Source organism: Pelecanus crispus, chromosome 4 (genome assembly GCF_030463565.1).
Source record: "Pelecanus crispus isolate bPelCri1 chromosome 4, bPelCri1.pri, whole genome shotgun sequence".
Classification (NCBI taxonomy): domain Eukaryota; kingdom Metazoa; phylum Chordata; class Aves; order Pelecaniformes; family Pelecanidae; genus Pelecanus; species Pelecanus crispus.
In genome coordinates this window covers 4,569,954-4,590,639 of record NC_134646.1, presented here as the reverse complement: position 1 = coordinate 4,590,639, position 20,686 = coordinate 4,569,954, and the positions used below count along the sequence as shown (strand labels likewise).

Genomic DNA, 20,686 nt, shown 5'->3' with positions numbered 1-20,686 from the left:
TTTGGGGTTTTTCCATTTCAAAAAAGATCAAGAGAGATATCCAAAATCTTTTGACTCCGTAAAGAGTGATCAATTGGATCTTTTGGATTGGACAGCAGCCTAATGAAACTCTTAAAATAAGCTAATATCCATCTCCTATAAGTACCTTTTGACATTTAAAAAAAAAATCTCAAATTCAAGTGTAAAAAAGCAAAAAGAGCAAGTAGATTTACTTGCATACTTTATTTGCTACAATAACATTAAATTGCTGCAACAATATTAAATGTCATTGACAGACCCTTTAGTACTTATCAGAAAACACTTCAGAGAGAAGATGATATTCTCTATCAACATTTCCTACAAGTGTTTTCCTTTTCATCATTTTAAAATAGTTTGCAGGAAGCACTTGTCACATTTTGAGGAGTTGAACTCTAAATTAGAAAGGATATGTTTGTGTTGGGTTTTTTGTTTGGGTTTTTTTTTGGGGGGGGGGGGGGGGGAAGGTCAGTAGACTGGAAACCCAAAGAAGATGCATTACCCTGCTTCTAAGTTTCTGAGGTATTACATATGGATACGCACAAAGTTCAGGGCAATTTTAGCGTTCACTCCAGTTACGTCAAATGCTTTCAGTCATAAAATGCATAGGCACTGGAATCCACAAAGTCAAGCTGACAGAAAAAAAGATCTTGTACAGTTGCCAATCTTTGCTCAACAGAGCCTCAGAACAGAATAAAAGTGACGAATAAGTTATCTCTTGTGGAATAAAGTGAGCACCATGCAAACACACTGCTGATGGGCCATAAGGGACACTTTCTCCTAAGCTCCATCCATCTTCACCTTATAGAAGTACTAAAAGCCTTATCAATAATTTAACAAACTAATGGACACATTTTTAAACATTGTGGGCTGATGCTTAAAGAAGTGCCATATTGGCAGAGCAAGATGGTAGAAGTGGAAAGCTTGTGGCTTTTTCTCCTGTGGTTATTTTGAAAGTCAGGACAGCGTGGCATGCTATGGACACAGTATTTTTGTCAGGAGCGGTTTTTTTTCTGCTAGAGCTCAAGCCTGGGACCACAAAGCAGCAACACAATGAAGGGTAAACTTCATCTTCAGGTGGTAGCAGCTGTTTGTTTTGGAAAGCTCTTCACAGTCAGCAGGACCAAGCCACATGGATCAGTGATAACAACCTTCCTGAGAAACACCTGAGGATTTTGCAGCCATTTTAATTGTGAAGGCCCCAAGCTTTGAGACTCACTAATTCCCACCAGTTTAGCTGCTGGGGAGCCTGGTTGCCACCCCACTGAGACACATGCTCCCAGGGCTCTAACTCAGGGACCAGGATGCCAGGACAGCCCGACTGGTTTCCCAGCCATAGCCTACCCCCAGCAAGGACAGCATACACCTCAACATCTCCAGCGTATCTAACACACGCTTCAGGCTTCAAAGGACTGCAGCCTAAACATCGTCACCCATGCCTGGGTGGTGCAAGCCATCAATCAAACTATACCCAGCTTCCCTCAAGACACAGTGGAGAGAAAAAAAAAAGCTTCCTGACCTGAGCATGCACCCAGGGTGCTGGAGACCCAGATCTCCTGCTGCAGCTCTCCAAGGAGGATAGCACACATGCTGCCTACCTCCTGCAGCCCCCTCTCTGCTGCCTGCACTTCGCTTTATAAGCTCACACCCAGCCGCCAGCTGTGCGGTCAGTTCCCATTCCTAATCATCCAAAAAGAGACTTACCTGGATGTAGCTGTCTATCTGCAAAACAAGCAATTTACCTGTGAATCAGGTGCCCTCACTGCTGATGACTAATCTCTTCGGCATCAGGTGCTTCTGACCCCCAAAACATGCATCGCTTATACCCACAGCCCTGCACCCTAGCTGGGTAATGCAGGTAGCGCAAGTGGCCGAGCAGACTGGCTACTGCTCGTGCCAGTCTTCAGGCACCAAGCCCTCCCGAGGCTTTACAAACCGGCTACCTAACCGAAACCAGGCACAAAGAGGCTAGGAGATGGAGTGCTGAGCCTGCATCCCTTTTCTGCACCCAGCCCAACCTGAAGGTGAACGGATCCCTGTCCGTGGTCTCACGGGGTGCACGTGAGCCGGCTGCGTAAAACAAGAACATCAAACACTGGCAACGCGTGGGGAGGGCTCATCTTCCACCTGCGAACGCCTGCGGCTCAGCATGGTTTCCTCTCGTCATCAAGGCCGCGCTTTGCTCTCGGGCTCAGGTGTTCAGTGTGGCATGAAGGGGCGCTTCCGTAAAGGTCATCCATGCATCCTTCCTATAGGGCGGTATTGTAAACTTCACGTGAAGGAGGATTTCATGTGTAAGAACACTGAAGATACGGCCTTTGAGTGGGTTCTTCATCTCTCCTGTGAAATTCATAGCTGCAGTAGATGCACAAAACTTTGGGAAAAGGGAAATTCCTACGGCTACGGATGTATTTGTCTTACCAAGAACAATCACTGAGTTCACAAAGCCGATGCTTTATTTTCCTTTTCCAGAAATTTCCTGCATTATGGCAGGACAGAAAACTGATAAAATTCCCACCACCATCTTCTGGAGTTTGCTGCTACCGACATTATACCTCTAATTTTTTACTTCACGTCAAAGCCTCCTTGACGCGTGATTTCATTATTAAGAAGTGCGCTGCCTGCCATGCTGTTCTGCTTAATTGCTGTGGGCACTTTAGTGAATTTGTACTTTTTGCAATCTGCAATAGATCTGTGATCTATTGATTGTCAACTTTAGAGACGGTGCTGAAAAAGAAGAAAAATATACACTGTTCAGTTACCGCTAGTATGTTACTTCTTGATAACAGTGTAATTAAATTCCACAGTCATTGTGCATCCTGTCTTAGGCCTGTGTACTGAGTGAAACAGTCAAGTACGAACACTCGGTTTGATAAAATCTTCATAAAACTAAATAATGAAAATCTATAGATAAACCAGGCCTTTGCAGCTGTCAAAACTGAATTTAATTGCCTCATGTAAAGAAAATACTGGGAAATATATTCTTCACATTATTCTTACAAATTCTCTTTATCCCTCTGAAAGAAATTATGAGGTCTACAAAGCAGTGGCCATGTAAAGGAGAACTACAGTAAGGCTGAAAAAAAGGCAGAAGTTATATTGGCTTTAAGGAGAAAACAATGACAGCGATACTTAGCTGAGATACCATCATTCACAAAGGCTTGAAACTTTTACATTTCAGAACTTATTCACCTTCTTACAGCCATGCCATTTGAAACAAACTAGCCAACCCTGCATTTGGAGGAGACAGCGTATCAGGCAGATTTTCAAGTTAATTCCATCAAGCACAGCGCTGAAATTAAGCTTTGCCTACATGTCCAAGGAGCGGAGAGCTGGCTCCCACGGTGCCGGGGTGCTGGGGACTCCTAACTGAGGGGTCACGTACACCCCTGCCTCCCGGATGCCTGTCCAGGGATGGGGAACAGTGAAGTAAACAGGAAGCATGCAAGAAGCCATTTTTTATGTTGTTTGTAAAAAGAAGTCAAAACAGAAGAATAAAAAAAAAATCTCTGAAAGCATCTCCTGAATGCCAGTCCCTGGGGAGCCCGTGAGTGATGCATCACTTCAGATAAGGGGGATTTTAAAGAAATGGCGCATACGTGACGAGTTTGGAGATCTGACCCTCACAGAGGGGCTAGGAAGTGCAACGTGTTTAACATTTTCAGCATCTTCTTTTGGTTTTGGGTGGGGGAGAGAGGGTTCAGCAAAGCTCCCGGGAGCCCCCGTGCCTGCCCTTCCAGCTGCCATCTTCTGATGTCCTGCAACTGAAAGATTTCTCTTGCCTCCCAGATCAGCATCTTCATGACCCATTTGTCTAATTACGGGAATGACCGCCTGGGCTTGTACACCTTTGCCAACCTGGCCAACTTTGTGAAGAGCTCGACTAACCTGAAACTGCAGACGCTGCCCCCAGTTCAGCTGGCTCAGAAGTACTTTGAGCTCTTCCCGGAGCAGACGGACCCTCTATGGCAGGTAATGTCACATCCTTTTCCTCCTCCAATTACAAAACACTTGTTGAAACAAGAATCTTCTCTTGTAAAAAAAAAAAAAATCCCACTTCACATTCAGATACGTTATTTCTTCCTGCATGCCTTCTTAGATTATTTATATTTTCTTGAGAGACCATTGCTTTTGACTAGAAATGGCTTAGCTTCCACTCACCCCAATCAGGCACGCTAAAAGCACCTAATGGCCATTTATGTGGGAGAAAGCTTCTGTTCCCGTCCCTCCTGTCCATAGTTTTGCTGATGCATCACGTTGTGTTAACTAATCGTGTTGCACTATCGGTAAGATGCCCATGGCCAGCCAATAGCGAGAGCTATCTCAAGGCAAACGATGCAGATTCATTGCAGCCCTTAACGGGGAATCACTAATGTTGGATCACCGCAGCTACAAGGAGGATTTCCCACCAGAATCACTAATGTTGGATGACTTCAAGGAGGATTTCCCACCATCTGAACGCCCATCAATGAAACAGCGAGGAAAAGGGAGGGCGGGAGGGGTCAGCGCGGCAAACGCAGAATGGGCAGCAATTTTAAGAATGGAAAAAGGTTTCCCACAGACTGACTATTTTCTATCTCTGTTTCAAATGCACAATAGTGCTGTTTGTAATCTCACCACTGTAATTTTCTAATCATTGTTACACATATCTGGCTCTTCTCTTATTCAGAATATGATGTGCCACGCTGTGCTTTTAGCTATGCAGGCATAAATCCAGAGTGACACCGTGGAGACCTGTGCAGTTATTTTGGGCTTACACTGGCAAAAAAGAGCAGAAAATTTCCCTATTATTTTTAGCCCAGATGCAAAAGAAGTACAAAGCTATGATATTTCCATTGAGTTTAGCGTAGCTGCAGCGATTCACATCAGTTAATGATTTTCTTCATTATATTTTGTTAACTTTATCCACTAGCAAACTGTATCTTCTATTACCAGCCAATACTATGCAAAAGCAGTATCTATATGATAACTGCTTTAAAGAGCAGCCAATCCTAACCTTTTCTGTGGGGTCTGTTGTTCACACATTTTTATTTTGCATTCATAGGTAGTAGAAAGATAAGGAGATGAATAATATCCTACATTTCTATTTTGTCCTTCCTTTGGGGTGCTTATGTAAATTAAAATTGGCACTAAGTCCTATGCATCTGAAACCATTTTGTCACCTAAGTAAGTAATGCCTTGAAGCTATTCAAACAGAGGCTTCCATTTTAACCTCAAATGAAAACTTGATTAAATCAATGTTTTAATCTTTTTTTTCTTCTTTCTTTTCTTTTTTTCTAATGACTGAACTTAATCCTCAGTCATGCAAAACCATTATATACAGATTAAATTTTAGTCAAAGGGACCACATACGTGCCTACCTACGTGCCTATGGGCTCGGAGTTTATGAAATGAGCCTGACTAATGGGGAGGAGGGAATGAGGTCGTCTCACAGGGTGTGGATTTTGACACCAATCCTTCCAGGATTTGCACAACTGTGTGGCGTTATTGACTTCACTGGGACCCCTGGAAGGATTGGTCCTGAAGGATACCTAGGAGTTTGGTCCCTGTGTACCTGAATGCTTCCATGGATCCGTACCAGAGTGCTCAATATCTGTCAAGAGTAAATTCTTATGAGGAAACATGGGATTTTACTACTTAGTGTAAGGCTCTGGCATTAGTGCATAACATTTAGATCCTGCAAAGACTTGCATGTATGCAAACATTTAGGATACGCCCAGTGTGACGTACACAACCGCCTTTTCTTCTTCAGAATCCGTGTGATGATAAACGACACAGGGATATTTGGTCCAGAGACAAAACTTGTGACCACCTACCCAAATTTCTTGTGATAGGACCCCAGAAAACAGGTAAGAAGTAATGAATTTGTAACCAAAGCTAGCCCCCCAGTTTTGTATCTGTGTATTTGTGTCCTGTAAACTGAAGCCAACTCCCTACTATAGCGATGGTGCACTCCCGATCCCTATGGGATTCAGATAGCAGCTCCTTCACTGCCAACAGAAAGGGACAACTGTTTGTATAGTAAAATTGCATTCATTCACCATAAAAAAAGAACATGCTGTCAGGCTGCCCTACGTTAAGATTATTAAGGTCTTTGACAAATTATTTCAACATCATTTGAGACCCTAATTGACAATAAATGTATTTACCACCTTGCAGGTCTCTGAGGGTCTCAGGGCATTATTTGAATTAAGCCACATACTCCAACTCCCAAGACAGCTATTACTGTTGTGGACATATTTCAGAAAGCGGATGCTGAGGCAGGGAAATAAATGACTAATCCAAGATCATACAGAAATTCTGCGACAGTGACAAAGAGACAGCAGGTCTTGATTCATAGTCCGATGATAGCTTGCATAGCATGAAATCATCGAAGAACAAGCTTAAAGACACATTCTCCAAAACTTCCTTTACCACCATATATCATTTCCAGTTGTTTTTGTCAAGCAAATAACAAAAAAAGTACTGTTACTGGGATTTTAAAGCACACTTATTACATACAGGTTTGTCAGCATTGAAATAGACAATTTATTCCTCAATAGCAGACCCCCAGGAAAAATACACAGAGGACAAAAGTGCAGTTCTGGGAGCACCAAAAGCGTAATCCCACAATTAGTGCTTTTGAAAAGTTTTGTGCAACTTAAATAGTTGAAAGCAAATGTGTTCGAGCCAGATTCCCTCGCTGGTTAAATACACAGTCAAGCAAGCAATGTCATCAAGAGCCATATCGTGCTTGCATCAGAGTTTGGATGTGGGAAAAGTTCGATGAGCAGAGAAGTCTGCACGTATTCCCCCCTCCCTCTGAAAGCCCCTTGTGCTTACACAGGCCTTTCATCAATAGGCAACTTTCTTATAAAAGGTAATCTAATTTTCCCGTATATCTCAGCGTGCATTGATTTAAAGTACTTTCTTGAATGAATAAAGTCAAAGGGGTTTTTTTTTCTATTTCCTAATGGCATCTCTTTTTGTTGTTGCAGGAACAACAGCGCTTTATTTATTTCTTCTGATGCATCCTTCCATTATCAGTAATCTCCCTAGTCCAAAAACTTTTGAAGAAGTTCAGTTCTTCAATGGAAACAACTATCACAAGGGAATTGACTGGTAGGAAGAATACCAAAAAAGAAGTGTTGATTATTAATACGTGGTAAATCACAATGGAACAATTACAGAAGTATGTATGACATCAACATAATTACTGGATGAATTTGTTATGCTTGGCATTATCAGACAGAAAGAGAAACTAATTTGTAATGACGGGACATTTAATCGAGTCCTTAGTTTTATTTAGATATTACAGTAACAGTTTTCTTATTTTTTTCACATATGAATACAATAGCCAGCTCAGTTACGACGCCTGTCTTCATGCTGACTAGCATCTCTGCCTTTTCATAACTGTAGCTATACTGAATTGTACTCTTTTTCTTCAAAAGCGGCTTTTCATGAAGTTAAATTTGATTCCTCTCTTCATGAGAAACAAATCCCACTGTAAAGCATTTCAGCTGGTACTCCTATCACAATTTTAAATATCGCTTTTACTACTTTTGTTTAAGAAAAGCATTTTTGTAAGGCTTTCGTTTCCACAGGGAACAGTGGTTCTTATCCTTGTGTGAAAACTGAGGTATAAGACAAACATCACACTACACAGAAACAGATTAATCTTGAGCGATTTTCCTTGCCCACGTACGGCATGGAGAGCGTGTGGAGCGAACGAGGCTGGCTGATAAAAGCAGGCTGTCCCCACAACTACGAGACCAGCGTCTCGGTTCAAGGTGTTGCGAAAAATAAAGGGGAAAAAAATGCTTGGCGTTTGTTTTTCCATACTGGGTGAAGAAAGAGATCACCCATGGTTATCATAGAGTACATGGTGTAATGCACTCGGAGAAGAAGGAGCGGTGTTGGGGGGTTTCTCCTCTGCAGCCCCTTGCACAGCATACAGAGGAAGAGGCTGGCCTCTCGGGGACCTCTTCTGCCACGCTTCACTGAAATTGGCCCGCAGGTTCAAAAGTCAGTAGGGTCCTGTGTGAAGGGTGAGGCCCCGTATGCTTCGTTTCCATAGGAAGGACACAAAAAACAGTTAGCCCGAGCAAAACTGGAAGTTCCCGGAGTGCTCAACAAAACTAAAGGGCCCGAAAAATGCCTCCAAAACAATTTCACCTTTTGCTTCGTTTGAATTCTTCACCCTTTCAGTTGAACCTTCTCTTTTACTTACTTTTACTTCCAACCAACTTTAAGTGGAAAAGACCATTCAAAGCCAAAATTCAAATCTTGCATTCTGAAAACGTCTAAAAGAAAAGATTTGTCGGTTCCAAAATGAAATATTTCAACAATGTTAAAATTAAATGGCTGACATTTTTAAGCTTTTCCCATTTTTTTCTGCAGCTAAAACTGAACTCACTCCAAACTGGTGAGATATCCCTTTGACATTGAACTTATTAGGAAAAATCCCATCCATCAAAGGAAAAACCTAATTACCTGACTTCATAGAGGCTTTAGCTATTACCAGCACCATGTAAGAGCCAAGATGCGTTTCCCCTATTCCAGTTCTGGAGTAAGCTGAGAAATTCAATTTTGCTTCTTGAGAATTATGTCTGAAAATTCACCTTTTCACCTACCATGAAATGGGAAGCACAGAGATATGACCCTTTTGTGATATTGCTAATTCTAACAAGTTTCTTCACCTCCCAGGTACATGGATTTCTTCCCCACTCCTTCCAACATCACCACCGATCTCCTCTTTGAGAAAAGTGCCAACTATTTCCACTCCGAGCAAGCCCCTAAACGAGCTGCTTCCCTCATCCCCAAGGCCAAGATCATCACCATCCTCATCGACCCATCCGATCGGGCGTACTCCTGGTACCAGGTAGGGACCTTGCCTTCGAGAAACGGACAGTGAAATCAATGGCAGGGGATGATGGCCAACATCAGCGGGAATTTGTGGCCTCGAGCAAGAATGGGATTTACTGCAGAGCATTTGCACTGTGTAGAAGTGGAAGGATGCTGAATACCAGCTTTTGCAGTTGGCACCTGTGACACCAGTGTCATAAATGATGAAACTTCTCAGCACAGAGCTGCCACCAGCTGTAAACAAACAGTTTAATCTCAATTACAGCTGACACTGCATAGAGGAAAAGCAGTGCTCCTCGCCCAGGGAGATACCCCGGGGAAAATGAGCATGGCCTAGCTAGAAAATCAGAGCTCTTGATGCCAAGAATCTGGTACCACATCCCGTCCTCCAGCGTAAGCTGAGCAATATGCAGTGATGTACAAATTTATGCGGTGTCTTCTAAAGTTTCCAAAGAGTTAAAAAGAGCTGTGTCTGGAGAGTTTTGGGTTTTTTTTTTTCTTTCTCTCCTTGGAAACAAAAGAAAGCCTGTTATTTTTCCAAGGAAACTCTAGGATGCTCACTCTTGCCTTTTACTGAGCTCACACCTTTCCATAACAAAGTAGGCACTTTTAAAAAGAGATCTTTAAGCATGCATGTAAAATATGGTGTAGTCATACAGATAAAGGACACACTAAAAGCAGCATTAAACCAGACACAAATTAATAACGTTGCAATAAGCATCAAATACACCATTTCTGATACTGTTACGAGTTCTGCAATTGGTTTAGTGATGGACTTGGTAGTGTTAGGTTAATGGTTGGACTGGATGATCTTAAAGGTCTTTTCCAACCTAAACGATTTGATGAGTCTATGATTCTATGAATAAAACATGGCCTAGGGCTGCAGTTTGTACCCTTTTTAATATCTCATTTGCACATTTACAACTGCCAGTGCGAGATGCAAAGCAGTAAAACCAATTGTGCCTACTTTGGCAGAATTTGGCTCCTCAGCTCCCCTCCCACCTGTCCCAGGAGGGCCTTTGACTGAACGGTGGCCCCATCCTGCTTCCGAGCCCCCCGGCTCCTACCCGGTGGAAGTGGCACTGGTGGGGAGCCGAGGGGCTGCTGCAGGCTGCAGCTGGGCCAGCCGTGCCAGCACAGCCCTCCCCAACAGCTCTCGGGAGGCTTACAGCTTCATAGAATCATCGAATCGTTTAGGTTGGAATTCATCTTCAGCACCCCTGTGATATGTCTCCAAATATCTCCCCTTAGCATCAGCGATCCCATGAGGACCCCGCTGCCCTGAAATTCAATTTCTATGAAGTCGTTACGTCCAGCCATTGGGCGCCCTCGGAGATAAGGACTCTCCAGAAGAGATGCCTGACACCCGGATGGTACGCTGTCCATATCGAAAGATGGTTAACTCATTACCCTGCTTCACAGGTAATTGCCAACCTGTTGTTTCACCAAGCTTATCGACTCACGGAAAGTCCCAAAATGAGTATGGCCTCATCGTTAGAGGTGATGGGATATTTCCCACTGGAACTCTTAGCTGTTAGGAAATGCAGATTTGACAAGATCAGGATATTTGGCAGAAGCGTGTTGATTTTCTTCTGTCTTCTGATGGAAAAGATGCAACAGGAAAATGCTATGAACTGTGGCCACATGGGCTTGATGAGGAACTTTGGGGTTTCCTTCCAGGATCAGCCAAGGTTGTCAAGGCTTCTGGGTCCCAAGAAACAAGCAGCTGCAGCATGAGACATTGTGGGAAGGTTTGACAAATTCATTTAGAAAATGCCAGGGCTTTTTCTAAAAAGAAACGTCATTCCACTTCCCACTCACTCCCTTTCATAGAAAATTTCACATTTGTTTGATCCTGATACGGAATTAGCCTTTCTCAGTGTTAGAGCAGAAATTCCTTCTTTTGCCCCATCTTCCTTCAGATGTTTTATTGAATTGTCTTTTATAATCTTTCCCATGAAAAACTGACGTAAACACATAGACCTAAAGAATATTCCCGTTACTAAAAAAAGTTGTTTACAGATAGAAACCTAAAGCAAACAATTTACTGCTACAAAATATATGCATGGGCACTCTTTACCCATGGATGTGGTCCATAGCTCAGCTCATATGCCTACCTACTGTAAGAAAAAGTTGTAAAGGGATATTTAATGAGCAAGCATAATGAACACGTATCTCCAGAGATTGCTCTATGTGGGACAGAATTTTGCTGAAAGGAGGTAGAACTGAGCGTTGCCTATTTAGTCAGGGACCTGGAAAAACAAAAAGAAATAGCAGCTGTCTTTTTGCAATCCTCACGTTTCTTTTTTATACAGTCTCAGCTGTACTACAAAGAGGAGAAGCAGGTCAATCCCATTTCCAGGAGAAAGGAGAAAGTCTCAGTTAGTCATTTACTTTCTTCTTTCATCTCTGGCCTTTTTACTCTTTCATAAATGGGGAAGGAGTAGTGCCTAAAGCAGCTGAGCTTGCAGCAAGGGCCGTCCCCAGGCAGTATCGCCCTAGGAGCAAACAGGGCACATCTCCTCATCGGCCACCGCGTCCCAACTTATTCCTCCGAAGGAGGAGGGGCTGTCCCGGCAAATTCGGAGCATGCAAAGGGTGCCAAACAACCCGTGCCCTGTTACCTGTCCTCCTCCTCTGCCCTCACCCAGGGCTGCTGTCCCCTCTCATGAAGGTTTCTCTCCTTCTCCTGCCATAGCGAAGAGCAAGTGCAGCCCTCTTATTAAACATTCAGGTGCACATTGACATATTTCTTGTAAAACCGGTAACCACTCATGTTTTGTAGTTATAGCGATTAATTTTACAAGATACACAACAAAATGCACTCATTCTTAATAAGGTGCACGCAGAGAGAGTGTGCTCACCGTGCTTACTAATGGGCACTCAGTAATATGCATTCGCTCAGCCTGTGCACTCAAAAACTTAATAATTCATAATAAGCCTTCACAATAAATATAAAACACTTCTGCCCAGAATAGTTATTAGTAATACTGCGTGGTACTCCAGTAGACTTTTGATACATTGTCTTAACATTTGCTTGTGGAGGTCAACGTACCTTTACATCACATCCATCTTTAATTAAAAACAAAACAAAACAAAAAACCTCTTTGCTAACAATTTTGCAAGCCTATATGGTTGATAGGCTGGTGGTATGTTTCAAATAAATTGCCGCAATATCACTTTTGAACATGTGATTGTGTAGTTTCTGAACATTCATTTCTAAGATACAGATGAGCTTTTTGTTGTTTTTCTTATTCCACGCCAGATTTTCTATAGACACATTGTAAACCTCAACAATGTTTTTACATTCCTTCCTTATCTCTTTTTCTCAGAATTCTCTGAGAGTCAGGTTTGGCTTGGGAGATTTAACTCTTGCATTTGAACAACATGCACCCACAGAGTTACAAGGTGCCCAGCTATACAAATTCAACATACTAAACTAAAAAGTAAATCTAAAAAGAAGTTCATCCATATGATTGTTAGTAACACTGTACAGTCACATGCTAATTTAAATCCATGTTGTCACAGAAGGGAAATAATGTTCTTGTGTTAACCTTAGTCCTGTTTCTAACTAGCTAGCATATTTACCCCTACAGTTGCTTATTATTGATGGACAGCAGCTAAGAAGTGACCCAGCTACTGTGATGGATGAAGTGCAGAAGTTTCTTGGAGTCTCTCCTCATTATAATTATTCTGAAGCTCTAACGTGAGTCTGGTCCTCTATTATCTGCCCTATGGGATCACGGTGTACAACCCCTCCCACCAAGATCACTTGATCATTAATTACAAACAAACAAACAAAAACCACGTTACAACGGTGATAATTTTGCAAAGCTTGGGGTTTTCTTAAAGTCATGTTTAACACCCATCCAGTGTTCCCTGAACTTGCATACATACAATACATTACAGAGTTTAATTGCATGATTGCCTACATTTCCACATGCAAACTCCACTTTGCACAACACACAGAACAAATGACTGCTCAGTATTTTGTATCAGACGCAGAACAAAGGCCCAGATTCATGTAAAAAATGTCTGCTAAGTTTAAGTGTTCGATCAGAGATGCCCAGGACTTGTTTTCTCAGGGTGCAAAGTTTTGCTTTCCTCGCTGTACTGTTTGAAATGTACGTTCAGTTGATTTGAGTTGTGCATGTAAGAGCTCAGCACGCATTTGCACATCAGACTGTTGAACCTTAAGAAGCTGAAGACCACTTAGTGTCAGGTGTGAAACGTTTGGCTGAAATGTTTGTATCACATTCATATAGGACTCTAATGACAGAGATCGAGCTAGAAGCACTCAGTATGATAAAATTCATCTGGTTGCGTGGTTTCTTTGATTGTTTGCTTTTAACGTGGACCAAATACCTCACTCCCTAATCCCATCTTCATATATGGCTGAGCCAATTCTGCTGACCTTTTATCTGGTAGTAGCCAGGCACACGGCACAGAAGAATTTAGTCCGTACACTTGAAGTTTGGTAAAATTGTAAGCTACTAATAGTAGATCCCTAACCTGGAAGTGCCAGGCTGAGGCGCAGCACCTGGAGCATGGGGAGAGGCTCGTTATTTGCCTATGAAGCACAGAACCCTCTGACTGAGCAGCCTGGCTGTTCGTGGTCTGGGGTGTCGGTGCCAAAATGGCAAAAATCAAAGCCCAAATCAAGGTGCCCTGAACTCAGGGAAAGCCCTTTGACTGACTTCCCACAGCCTTTGGTTCAGATCTAGCAAAGGCAGCTGCGATGAGCCCGGACCGCATTTCTCATCCTCGCTACCCGGAGGGTGAGGCTTTCCCCGTGAAAGGGGATTAATGGTCTGTACGGCACTCCCTCTTTGACGTTTCGCCATTCCCCGCAGGAAGGCAGAGTCTCTGCAGGGGTGGGAGCGGGCTGAAGTTCTCTCTCCCTTCTTAGTCCGGCAGAAAATCGTAAGAAGCTTTTGCACTGAGCCTCTCCGTATGAGGAGCAGCATCATCTCATTACAGCCAGAAGCGCCGGGCTGGGAGAGCCCTGGGACATCTGTGGGCTGAGAAGCCTGGCACTGCGGCAGAGGTTTTTCTGAGTCAGTGTGCAAGCAGGGAGAGCAAGCTCTTCCCTGGGTGGGAAGTAGAAAAGCCTGTACCTCACCTTCCCTGCAGGCTGGTACCAGGAAAACTGCGGGAAAATGAGACCACGGACACGTCGCCCACCCCACACTGCCTCCTCTCTGCTTATGATTATTACTTAATGTTTTCTCCGCTGGGAGGTTTATGGTTATTTATATAATACATGTAAAGTGAGCGGTGAGTGCTTGTTGTTCTTTGGGTCTTAAGAATGTTGCTCTGCCAAAATCTTTTTCTAGAGGAAACATTTTGGTTTTGAGAATGTAATTTTTTTAAGTCATTGGTTTCTGGAGCGGATGAAATAGAGGAGGAGTTTGAATACGCAGCTGAACTACTGATGTTTGAACAACTGCTGCTGCACATCTGCAGCGCCTTCTGCGAGGTTTTTGAAAGTACACACCCACATACATATATCTTCCTTTCTGTAACTAAATTAAAGTCAGTGGAGTCACGCGCCAGGAAAAACTTTGGCCTCTCATATTTGTTTGGACAGGAAAAATGGATTGTAAACAGATCTATAAAATTACGCAATCACTGTTCAGAGGCATCAAGAATGCAAATGTGCTGTGGAAGCACACACTTTGTGCGGATTTAGGATGGAAGAGAAGAATGCATTAAACAATGTAGTTGCTTTACGGTAGGACTGTCAAAGTAAAAAAGATTGCATAGGATCGTTCCTAGTCATTACTGCCTACTAACTGTATACCACACGTTTTTAAAGTTGTCACAAAGCAGCCTAAGGACCCAGTCCTGCAAACACTAGTGAGCAACAAGTTCATCATCCTGAGTAATTACGTGAACGTCTTATGGGAGAGTAAAATCAACCCAGGCAGAAGGAAGGTACTAATCAGAGCCATGGAAAGAGAGCAGAGGGGAGACGGAGGCAGGGCTCAGGCATCTGGAGAGAAGTGCACATCTTGCCGGGCTAGTAAGAGCTGAGGCGGGCCACTAGGTCATTGCTTCTTACACACGCTGCTAAAGAGGACCTAGATTAAGACTGGATACAAGGAAGACATTTTTTACAGTGAGGGTGGTGAGGCACTGGCACAGGTTGCCCAGAGAGGCGGTGGAGGCCCCATCCCTGGAACCATCCCAGGCCAGGTTGGACGGGGCTCTGAGCACCCTGCTCTGGTTAAAGCTGTCCCTGCTCACTGCAGGGGGTTGGGCCGGATGACCTCTAAAGGTCCCTTCCAACCCAAAGCATTCCATGATTCTATGATCCTATAACCTGCACTTTTTATTAGAGTAGTGAAAACAAAGGGGGAAAATCAAGTAATGTTGCAAGGCTTTTACACATAACGCCATCAATAGAAAGCCATTGGGATCCCCGCACAAAGCGCTAGGAGAGGGAAACTAGTCCGTGGTCTTCATGAAGTTCCCACTACGGCACTGAAGAGATCTTTCCCACCTCTCCCCCACCCACTTGTTTTCACAGGGAATGGCCGAGGTCTTAAATGTTTTAAGTTCCTGAACCTAATGAACAGAAACGTAGAACACATAAGACTGAAGTTACAAAAGACCTTTCCTTTTAATCACAGGATGGCCCGACCGAAGCTCCACTGGCTGCTAGGAAGATGTATTTCATGCCTGACATCTTCAGACGACTCACGGTCCGGGGTAGCGAGGGCCAGTGATTCTCTTCTTTGTTTTTCTCAGCAGGCAGCAAAGGAGGGAGGCAGGACAGAGCTTGGCTTTGGGAAAGGGCAGCCAAAATGCCGCTTCTTCCAGCCCCGCTCATCACGCCACGCTCTGCCCACAGAGGCAGCTCCGCATCCATCCAATCTCAGGGGAGATTTCCCTCGCTTTCCCTCGTGTGAACAACAGGAGGGAAAGCAAAAGACAGGATTAGAGGAACATGCTTAAGTAAATGTTTTCTCTTGGGAGTGCTGCTACGCTTTGTCAGAGAGTAAAAGATCCTCACGGTGCCATTGCTCAGCCCTGCCCTCCCAGGCACCCTCCCCACCTCTAGCATCAGGTACTGACTTCCCGAGAGGTGGGGTGGGCGTACGGGTGTCCAGGTTCAGCCCTGCATCCCCCAAAGGCCTACTCTGCAAGGGAAGAAAAGATAACCGGGCTCACTTGTAACTTCAGCCTTAGGGCTACCACTATTTTTAAATAAATACTTTCATTGTGCCCAATTACATTTTCAGGAGTCCTGAGAGTTCCGTAATACCTGAACGCAATAGGTTGAATTCAGCCCGAGCTGTCTTATCCTCTTTTCCCCTACCCAAATTTGCACAATCTCTTAATAATGTTCAATATGCTCCTTCTGAGGCAGAAATATTGTTTGGGGCATAGTTTTGCAGTTTTCCTTTTACCCAGCACGCTATATTGCAGCCTCTCTTGGGAAATTAGTGCAAGCCAGCTAAAGTACTTCACCATGCAATGAGCAGATGGAAAAGGCCAAAGTAGAAATGAATCTATCATCGATACATCCATTCAATCGATGGTTTATTTATTTTTCATTGATACAGCTACTGAGACGACGTAGGAAGCGAGGGTCAGGCCTGCAACAATAGGCTGGGCAAGGAAAAAAACCTGAAGACGATTCACCCTTCTCCAGAAATTAGTTCACTTATGTACAGCAGCAAATTGCAGGTGCACCCGTGTCGTACGGATAGACCCAGGGCAAAAAGGTAGCCTGTAACCAATTAACTCCATGTTCCAGCCAATTATACTTCATCCTTTTCAGACATCTGCTGAATAGCAGAAACGCGAGCCTTTTCAATGTTTTATGCATGCTGGAAGTCCCATAGCAATAAATCCAAAACTTAACGCTGCGTGTTGTTCATTCCTTAGCGAGTATGCGTTTTAAAGCCTTAATCTAAAATTCCTATATCTTTGAATTTTAGACATCAAAATCAAATTGTTTATTTCAGATAAGACTGCTAAGACAGTGTTTATGCTATAACGCCATCTTTGGAATGAAAATTATATTCAGATCTAATGATACGGAACAACCAACTTCTCAGGTGCAGTTAAATTATCAACAACCAACCAGCGGTTCTTTCAGTAGACCCGAACGCTGCTTATTTCACTCAAAAATCAACATAAACCATTTCACTATTGTATTTCTCATGATTTCGTAGTCATGCAACGACCGCACACTTTTCTGTATAAATAGACTGAGGGGTTGAGCCTGTGCCTGTGGAAGGCAGCAAACAGATCTGCTTGGCCTTTTTAACCCCCCTCACCTTGAGCGTGCTGACCTACAACAGCATCAGGTCCACGGGGCCAAACGGAGAGCCTTCCTTGAGCACAGCTGACAACATCCTTGAGAACATAGCACATCTAATTCCAGGAAAAGAGCCGATGCGTAATTTTTTCAACAAAACGTTCTTTGTTCAAGTGTCAGTTGATCCGAACATTAGCATCCCACAGGCATACACGGAGCAGTTTGACACGAATAAAATCTCTGACCAAAACCAAACACTACAATATGAGTCACAGTCTGGAGTGGGGCCGTGTAAGATCCTTGAGACCGAAGCTCAGGACCCTGACCGGCACCCTGTAGATCAACACTTAAAACTTGTACCCTATATGCTGGAGAAGTGGATTGAAAATTAGCTAGCGTAGGTAAAGCACAATGTGAAAAACTTCTTGCCTTGAGCCACTCCCAAGGCAAATTTGTGGAAAAAATAAATTCCCAGAGCTTTCACAAGAGAGGAAAGCTGTTTCCCACTCTGTCCTCAGTATTTTAGTCGTCCAGAGAGGTGCGTGCAGCAATAATTTTTGGCTAACACTGATGTCTTAGTAGCTGGGAGATTCCTCTGTAGTGAGATCGTTCAAAAACTATAATCCTCTACAGGTTTGACCCTCAGAAAGGCTTTTGGTGCCAGTTACTGGAAGGAGGGAAAACAAAGTGCCTGGGAAAAAGCAAAGGTCGAAAATACCCACCAATGGACCAAGAGGTAAGGGCTTTCCAGAGATTTAACATTTTTTAATATTGACCCTGTGTTTGACTTATAAACACACTGATTTCTTTTTTTTTTTTTTTTCCCACTGGCTTGCTATTTTTAAAAAACAGAAACTTTTAATGAACTTTGAATGACAGGAGGTTAATTGCCCCTCTCTTAAGAGCCCCGCTCTGGGAGCAGTGCCTAGCTTCCGGGCGAGAGCACTTGCCAAAATCTGCCGTCGGGTGGGTTTCCTTCTTTGACAGTTGTTGGTTTGTTTTTTTGTTTTTCACCCTTCTCAGTCTCGAGCATTTCTGTCGAGCTACTACAGAGACCACAACGTGGAGTTGTCCAAGCTGCTGCACAGGCTGGGGCAGCCCCTGCCCTCCTGGCTGAGACAGGAGCTGCAGAAGGTCAGGTAGCACGCAAGGGCGGGGGACCCAAACAAGGACGATTTCCTTCACCGTCAAACCCCTTGCTTCTCCGACTCACTTGTGATCGTCAGTAGAGGACCTCATGAATAATGTTCTTTCTATTAAAAAAAAAAAAAAAAACCACAAAAGAATAACAAACCAAACCCGACAACTGTTTATATGCACGCGCCGACAGTTATTAGCATCGACCCCTTTTGTCAGCTCCCAGGAACCGATACGGAGCTACGTGGCATTACTCCTTACCCAGAGCGGGATTCGTGCATAGCCTAGTTCCTCTGTTCACCAGGAAGTACCAGAAACTGTGTGTAGGATGGATTGACTTCAGCGTACACGACAAATTGCAGTCTGTCAGGACACGAGCAAAGGATGGGAACATCTCTCGCTGGACTGTGAGGTTGGTCATCCGCTGGGGTTCTTCCACGTTTGTTTTCGCTGTTTCTTCCCGCCAACCCTGCAAGTTTTCCTATCATTTTATAGGGGGGTATTCAGCACTTTGCAGACGGGATTCCTAAAGGTTATGATATATGTAGTATTAATGCACTGTCATTGCTCTCTCCACAGAAAGAGGCAGGCTAAATTCTCACCTAACCTGCTTCCCTGTGATTCCTGTAATAACTGATGACAGTCTGTGCTCTTTGGTTGTTTTTTTTTTTCTTTTCCCTTCACAACAAGATATACACCGATTTACTGGAGTTGTGTGGGTTGTTGAGGTGCAAGGCAGCGAGGTGGCCCTCCTCCCAGATCTCAGTGAAATCCACTGCCTGTCTTTCGGACGTGGCTACTTTGCCACCATGATAAGGTTCATCGCATCTGTTGGGTTCCTACAGCAGCTGTGACAGAGCTCCGAGATGTGAAATCATATCAAATATTTTGTCATAATGCCATACGACTCCTTAAAACACTATTAAAACCTTAAAACCTAAGCAGGCCATGCAAGCAGTGTGCAGACAATAACCTAATATCAACAATTTTGCTTCTATCTGGAAAGCAATGTTTTTGCTCTGAAGCCTTCAAAGTAAGAGATTGGGTTAGTCGTTTAGGGTCTCGGTCTGCAAAATATTACAGAAAAAAAACCCTTGAATGGAAAAACCCTACCGTCTGTTGAAGAATAAACTTTGTATAGACTTTAATGGAGTTGAAAGGACAAGCATATCCACTATGTATCACGTATACATCTATGATGCATATATTTTTATGCCTGCATGTCTACCTACTATATATCTAGATCAGACATACACTTAGTTTTACGTATCTGCTTTTTGTGCCCGTAGGTAAATGAAAGGGTGGTTTACCAAAAATATGGTATTATGAACTGTGTTTTCTTCGCAGATCTGTGTGGGCAAGGTCAACAAGACTGGGCAGAAACTCACCGGGAAATTTAAGCAGAGGGAACCAATACCATTTGGGCATTTTAGCCTTGTAACACTTTTTCTCAAGAAAACAAAAGCTGGCAAAGCTTTGCTACATGTTCTTTATGCAGCACAAAATGGAGTAGGTTTTAGTTTTCGAACTTCCCCGTCTTACTTCCTAGGCAGAAGCCATTTCAGGTGCTGCAGAGGCTTTGTGCTTTCCCCTCCCCGTGAATTTGACCCGCACCTCCTAGCTCAGGAGGCAGAACTGGATGTTAGGGTTGCACCATGAATTCAGAGCAGCGAGAGCCGGCCTGTGGTATTCAGGAGCACTCAAGCAAATTAATTTAGGCTTCAAACCAGTTGATACATGTAGATATCTATCTTAGCATTTCCAAACCCCTAAATCATGAGACTGTCCACCAAGATCGTGACACTAGCTTATTTTGGATCGACAAGTCTAGTGCTCCCCAGAGCTATCCTGGTGCCAGCCTTCCAGCTCGGCAGCGGCACCACCTGCCTGCCACGGTGAATCCTCTCACCTGGCCTCCATCACTTCCCTCCACCACTGCCCACCTGCACGTGCCTGGCTGCTGCTGCTGCTTCTCTCCGCACTGTTCCGGCCCTTTTCTTAGTCCCAGCACGGCCCTGGTCCAGGTCCTTCATCCATGCGAGGAGCCGGCGCTGCCCTCCTTGGTCCCGCATGCACAGCCCACGGGGTTGCACAGAGGAGAGGCTGAGGTGCGACCAGCACCAAGTCCCCGCACGGTGCCTTGTGCTCCCGCTCTCCCCCTCAGCCCTCGCTCCTTCTGCAGGAGGAGCCAGGGCAGGGGTGGGAATAGGACGAGGACAGGTACCCCCTGCCCAGCGGCTGCTGGCTGCCACAGGAGCATGACTTGCTCAAGCCCAGCAGCGCTGCACCAGCCCACTCACACAAGGACACACGCCAACGTAGGGGAAGGCCCAAAGGACCAAGCGTTGCCCCGTCTCGCGCTTGCTTTTAAATATTGAAATGGCATTCGTCTCACATAAGTGAGACATCTACTTGATT

The 20,686-nt window shown here is 44.1% G+C and overlaps 1 protein-coding gene across 1 annotated transcript in view; it reads left to right on the top strand.

Moving 5' to 3' along the window:
• Window positions 1-18,274, top strand: part of LOC104038634 (N-deacetylase and N-sulfotransferase 4) — an 87,107-nt gene extending 68,833 nt beyond the window's left edge. Inside the window, exons 6-13 of the mRNA XM_009493063.2 lie at window positions 3,805-3,987; window positions 5,768-5,864; window positions 6,993-7,116; window positions 8,701-8,875; window positions 10,111-10,281; window positions 12,456-12,565; window positions 17,765-17,867; window positions 18,155-18,274. Of these exons, the coding sequence (XP_009491338.1) occupies window positions 3,805-3,987; window positions 5,768-5,864; window positions 6,993-7,116; window positions 8,701-8,875; window positions 10,111-10,281; window positions 12,456-12,565; window positions 17,765-17,867; window positions 18,155-18,274 (1,083 nt within the window). The remainder of the gene's footprint in view (window positions 1-3,804; window positions 3,988-5,767; window positions 5,865-6,992; window positions 7,117-8,700; window positions 8,876-10,110; window positions 10,282-12,455; window positions 12,566-17,764; window positions 17,868-18,154) is intronic.
• The last annotated feature ends 2,412 nt before the right edge of the window (window positions 18,275-20,686 follow it).